This window comes from Salvelinus alpinus, chromosome 9 (genome assembly GCF_045679555.1).
Source record: "Salvelinus alpinus chromosome 9, SLU_Salpinus.1, whole genome shotgun sequence".
Lineage (NCBI taxonomy): Eukaryota > Metazoa > Chordata > Actinopteri > Salmoniformes > Salmonidae > Salvelinus > Salvelinus alpinus.
The window spans coordinates 40,612,883-40,619,524 of record NC_092094.1 but is presented as its reverse complement, the minus strand read 5'-3'; the positions used below and the strand labels follow the sequence as shown (position 1 = coordinate 40,619,524).

At 40.9% G+C, this 6,642-nt stretch overlaps 1 protein-coding gene across 1 annotated transcript in view; it reads right to left on the bottom strand.

Moving 5' to 3' along the window:
* Positions 1-996: 996 nt before the first annotated feature.
* LOC139530059 (C-Maf-inducing protein-like) overlaps positions 997-6,642 on the bottom strand; it is a 46,878-nt gene continuing 41,232 nt past the window's right edge. The window contains exons 19-21 of the mRNA XM_071326108.1: positions 6,533-6,638; positions 6,294-6,364; positions 997-6,203 (exon numbers count right to left, since the gene is read on the bottom strand). Coding sequence (XP_071182209.1) covers positions 6,150-6,203; positions 6,294-6,364; positions 6,533-6,638 — 231 coding nt within the window. The 3' untranslated portion in view covers positions 997-6,149. The remainder of the gene's footprint in view (positions 6,204-6,293; positions 6,365-6,532; positions 6,639-6,642) is intronic.

The window sequence follows — 6,642 nt, the reverse complement described above, 5'->3', positions numbered from 1 at the left end:
CTACATCGACGTGCAGCAGGTGGAGGTGAGACACACACACTGCATGTTGACTGGAAACAGCCTTTGATGTGAGTTACTGGTGGTGTTTGTGTGTCTGGATGGTGAGCCTGTGCCATTCAGAAAGCAGAGGAGCTATACTCATCATCTAGCCAACTGCGGAGGAGGCAGGCGGAGCTAAGCAACAAGCTTTTCCTGTACGACACCCACGCCAGCCAGCAGAGCTCCGACCCCCCACAGCTCCGCAATGACCTCATGAGAGTTCAGCACCAATGAAAAACAGAGAAGATCCAAGACACCTGCAAACAGAAGTAGGCCGAGTTATGCTCCTTTCATGTTACAATAAAATGTCATAACGGGCATACATTAATTCTCTCGTCTGGTCCTCTGCTCTGTCCTAGGATAAAGGAAAAGAAATCAACAGTAAATTCTATTCCTGAGGTCAGCTCATCCTGAGCCTGTGGGGTTGCTTCCCAAGCTTCAGTCCTACAAAGCCAATGCCAAGAGAGAGATAATGTGTGACATTCCTCTGTATGAGAGGTGATTGCATATTTATTTATTTTACATTTGCATACGTTTTCTTTTTTTTTTAAATGAATAGGTAAATCAGATGAACAGTGAAAGGTGCACTATGCAGCGTTGAAATAAGTACAATTTCTCTGATGTTTTTGAAGAATACAGCTGAAAAGTACCTGCAGGGGCAGGAAATAGTGTTACTGGTAAATTGTTTGTTTCCGCATTTCTTTACTACTAATATATCAGACAAAAGGGCTATTTGCAGGTTGAATTGTTGCGTGGAGCACCTTTATTTTCCAACATTTTAATTATGTTTCTTTGATAATTCTTTGTTTATATTTTTGTTTAGGGTTCCTCTGCGTCATTTTGTCAAAACATGACCTCTGCTGACTATCTTTGCTTCATTTTATGAGGTTTAACTATGGGATGTTTGACATCCCAGTGAAATTTAGTGATCCTATAAATAACTATGCAGCACTCACATTTGAAACATATTCAGTTTATTTTGATTGAAATGATTTCACATCATAGTTCTTAATTTCCTGTAGAAGGTCTTGTATTTATATTACAACAGCCACAGAGCAGCAGCAGCAGTAACCCAGCTGTAGAAGGTCTTGTATTTATATTACAACAGCCACAGAGCAGCAGTAGCCCAGCTGTAGAAGCAGATAACACAGACAAGAGAAAATGAGGGCAATTTTTGATCTGCAAAAATTACAGGAATCATGGGAAATCTAGTTTATGTCCATGACTGCGCCAGCAGGGGGGGCCACAGCAGCAGGCACCCCGCTGTCAACCACATTAAGACTCAAGCCGCAGTCACAATTCAAATGAAAAATCTTTACAAATTCCGAAAAATTTGAACAGGTTGTAATATCACCTCTGGATAGAGAGGAATGAGAAGAGAGGGAATTAGGGAGGAGAGGAGACATAAACCCAAGCAAAGCACAGTGAGCTCCATAGGATAGCAATATAACAAATTCATATTTTATTTTATAACAATCACATAATTTCCTCTACAGTAATAAAACCCTCCACCTTCCCACCTCTAGGTCTCCATCTTTAACTATACATTTGAAATGTTAAAAACTAGAGGAGCATCAGGGCTACAAAAAAAACTGTTCCCACTGCCCCCCCCCTCCACCCCACCCACTATTACCACATCAATAGAAATGGTCCAAGAGCAGATTCTGTCAACGGTTACAAAACAAACAAAAAAAATCCACATATTGAATCTCTCCACTTATCACACAGTATCTCACCAGTGTACAAACAGTACAGTAACCTCACTGGCATACATACATACTATGTTCATATCATTATACACAGTATTTTGTGCACAAGCTAATGTATTCCAGCAATACAAAAGGTCTGTAATCACACAAAGGTGATTCAATCGCTGGTCTATGACATGTACTGCTCATCATTGCGCTTCGATCAGAACATCGTGGTAACCCATGGACAAAGGGGGTAGGGCGACTGCAGAGCTAGTGATCTGACCCTTTTCATATTCAAAATTGTAAAAATAAAGTTAAAATAAAAAAACATCAGCTGATGTACCAGTCAAAAGTCAGGACACCTACTCATTAAAGGGTTTTTCTATACAATTTTCTACATTGTACATATCCAAACTATGAAATAACAGATTTGGAATCATGTAGTAAAAAAAAAAAAAAAAAGTGTTAAACTAATCAAAATATATTTTAGATTCTTCAAAGTAGCCACCCTTGATGACAGCTTCGCACACACTTTGCATTCGCTCAACCAGCTTCATTTTATTTTACCTTTATTTAACCAGGCAAGTCAGTTAAGAACAAATTCTTATTTACAATGCCGGCCTAGGAATAATTTAACTGCCTTGTTCAGTGGCAGAACGACACATTTTTACCTTGTCAGCTCGGGGACTCGATCTAGCAACCTTTCGGTTACTGGCCCAATGTTCTAACTACTATGCTACCTGCTGCCCCATGAGGTAGTCACCTGGAATGCATTTCAATTAACAGGTGTGCCTTATTAAAAGTTAATTTGTGGAATTTCTTTCCTTAATGCATTTGAGCCAATCAGTTGTGTTGTGACAAGGTAGAGGTGGTATACAGAAGATAGCCCTATTGGTAAAAGACCAAGTCCATATCATGGCAACAACGGCTCAAATAAGCAAAGACAAACAGTCAGTCAATCCGGAAAATTTCAAAAACTTCTAAACTTTCTTCAAGTGCAGTCGCAAAAACCATCAAGCACTATGATGAAACTGGCTCTCATGAGGACCGCCACAGGAAAGGAAGACCCAGAATTACCTCTACTGTAGAGGATAAGTTCATTAGTTACCAGCCTCAGAAATTGCAGCCCAAATAAATGCTTCACAGAGTTCAAGTAACAGACACATCTGTTCAGAGGAGATTGCGCAAACCAGGCCTTCATGTTTGAATTGCTGCAAAGAAACCACTACTGAAGGACACTAATAATAATAATAAGAGACTTGCTTGGGCCATGAAACACGACAATGGACATTAGACCGGTGGAAATCTGTCCTTTGGTCTGACGAGTCCAGATGAGAATTTTGGTTCCAACCGCTGTGTCTTTGTGAGCTGCAGAGTAGGTGAACGGATGATCTCCGCATGTGTGGTTGCCACCGTGAAGCATGGAGGTGGTGGTGTGATGGTGCTTTGCTGGTGACACCGTCAGTGATTTATTTAGAATTCAAGGCACATTTAACCAGCATGGCTACCACAGCATTCTGCAACGATATGCCATCCCATCTGGTTTGCCCTTAGTGGGACTATCATTTGTATTTCAACAGGACAATGGCCCAAAACACACCTCCAGGCTGTGTAAGGGATATTTGACAAAGGTGTGATGAGTGCTGCATCAGATGACCTCCACAATCACCCGACCTCAACTCAATTGAGATGGTTTGGGATGAGTTGGACCGCAGCGTGAAGGATAAGCAGCCAACAAGTGCTCAGAATGTGGGGACTCCTTCAAAACTGTTGGAAAAGCATTCCTCATGAAGCTGGTAGAGAGAATGCCAAGAGTGTCCAATGCTGTCATCAAGGCAAAGGGTGGCTACTTTGAAGAATCTAAAAAATATGTTGATTTGTTTAACACTTTTTGGGTTACTACATGATTCCATGTGTTATTTCATAGTTTTGATGTCTTCCCTATTATTCTAAAATGTAGAAAATAGTAAAAATAAAGTAGGTGTCCAAATTTTTGACTGGTACTGTACATACAAAACAGGCGACAAACACTTGATTAAAGTGATCAAATCAAACAAACAGTTGAAACAAATACAAATCAGCCATAACAATTACCATGAAAACCTAATGGAAGTTAGATTACAGTGCACTTTGTGTGAAAATAAAAGTAATGACCACACACACACACATCCTGAAGATGAAGGCAACAGCCTCCCTAACAGGGAGACTAAGAGAAACACAGAGCGGAGGGGAACATAGAGGGGGACAGAAAATTATATACACTTGTATTTACATTATACAGGATGTGACAGCATGAGGTCCTAAGCCTGGTGGCCATATACAACGACATTTAGTGCACCGAACCGTCATGTCACTCAAAATAAACATAGCATTGAAATCTTATTGGACGGTGTCCAACTGTGTTCTGTAAGTTCTGCCAAAACTGAACGGAAAGAATTCTTGAGCATTCTGGAGAAAACAAAAGCGGAGGGAACCAGAGTCGGGCATACAGAATAACGCTCTGATTGTGTACGAGATGCCCTGAAAGGGCACAGAGAAGGAACAGATTGATCAAAACCACCTAAAGCAGAAGAGACAGAGGGACAACTCTTCTGCAGTTTGTGTGGGCCAAGTTACCACATACCTGAATGCTGTAATATCACATTCCTTGGTAATAATATAGGAAATCTATTCAAAACTGGTGGTATGCCCATGCAAACAGAAAGTGTTCTCATGATTCCAAATGAATATCGAGAAATGTAACATTTTAACCCAGCTACATGTACTACTTAATGGGTGAGCATACTCCAAAACAGTGCCATCTCTCCATGCTTGATGGGGAAAGGGACAGAGGGATGCCTAGTCAGAGTAGAGAAACGTGGTTCTGTGAACAAATGATTAGCACGTTGGAGTCCACGTTATTCTATGCCACTGTATCAGACAGTACTGATGTATGATACAATATATTTGTGTTTTGAAGTACAGTATGGCAACAAAAAAATCGAATTAAACAGAAATGAACTTGTTTGGCTTTCCACTCTGGTACTGACCGACCAACCACAATTCAGAAAAGGTCTTATTCTAGACTCTGGGCAGGTAATGTGCTGCTTTTTAACAGGGTCATCTATACACCATGCTGTTGCCTCTACAGAGTCTGTTCACTCCTGACATATGACAAAATACTCCTAAGGATGACCATGGCCTGTATATCTACAGCCAATATCAAAATGTATCCCATATTTATCTTGAGAAAAACGTGTACCATCATGCCAAAAAGTCTACATTGAGAGGTTGATGCAAGGTGCACATAGGGCTTCAGTTTAGGCCTCAGCATGGATTATGGATAAGAATGTTAGGCAACATCTTGGTTGATTGTGTGACGAAAGTCAACTGCAGTATGCCTAGAAAGTGTCTTAACATATGAGAAAATAATGGGAGGCAGAAAGAGGGATATGAAGTTGAGAAATCATAAATACAAGGCAGTCCCAGACCACCTACTACACAATTATTCTATTAAATATGGGAGTTATGTACATTGAAAACACAAATTAAAAGGAAAAATTTCTTCCTTTTAATGGTGTTGCAACCACAGAGCAGAGCTCCTGAAATGTCTGCTTAAATGTCACACACAATATATGAAAGCAGAGATGTCTGGAAAAATATGTTCATTCAAGTTGATAAAAATTGATTGAGTGTCATACGAGGAATTAGGCACAGTCTTGCAATTTTTATTTTGTTTGAGGTAGCACCTCATTCCCAATAAAGGACTGGAAAGGCCAGAATCTGAACCTGAAAGAACCCAAACAAAAAAAACAAGACCAAAATGACAATTGGACACATTTTTAGAGCTACATTTGGATTGAACTCGAGGCAATATCAAAAGTGTACTGGAATGTTACCTGGTTATCTAACCTTGATCCGACAAGGATAGAAGAGCTCCCAGTAAATGGAGGGAAGAGAGTGCATTTAAACATAAAGGTCCTCAGAGAGTGGGAGAGAGGGAGGGGAGAAAGATCCATTTGTTTACTTGGTGTTCTGTGTACATTTGACACAACACTGAAGAAATCTTTGAGGAGTCTATTGAGGGCAAATAGGATGTGGACAGGAATTGAGTGAGAAACCACACATGAGAGAGAAAGATAAGGTCCCTTGTGTCACAAGCAAGTGGGTCCTTGCTTTTTGATGATGTCGCTAAAAAGGAGGTCCTTGTATTTTGATGATGTCACTCCAGAAAGATAGTAATTCTCGTTTGACATGATGTTACTAGAGAGGTCCAGGCATTCTGATGTCGTCTCCAGATAAAAGGGTCCTCGTCTACAGATGGGAGAGGATCCTCTTGTTGTTGATGTAAGAGAGACTATGTGTTCTGTTGATATCAGGTAATCCTCATGTTTGGATGGTGTGGGAGTTGATGTTCTAGTGATGTCACACAGGATGTGTTCACCAGGCCTCGGTGTAGCGGACGTCCACCTCCGTCAGATTGGGGAGTTTGGCCTGACAGGAAGAGAGAGGAGAAAAGATAAGATACCACAAACTATAATTCGGTGTTCTTGTCAACAGAGAGGGGGTCACAGTTCATCTTACCTTTAAGTCCTCGTATGTGTCTGCTGTGAGCTTTGTGCTGTTCATGTTCAAACTGCACAGGCTCTTCATGGCTGGAAGAGACACGCATAAACATGTCACCTTAACCTACATGAACATATATAGATCTAGGAGACTGTGTGGAAAGCCTGTTCTATACTGAATGTATGAGGTTGTGGGGCAGGTGTGAAGTATACCATATGTGAGTAGCTTATAGTCAAATTATTTAGATGAGTTCTTACAACTGAGGGAAAGCAGGCCGGCGTCGGTCACGGGTGTCTCACAAAGATTCAACACCTGCAGACACGCCAAGTGTTCGGACAGTAACCGCAGTCCTGCATCTCCAAACTGA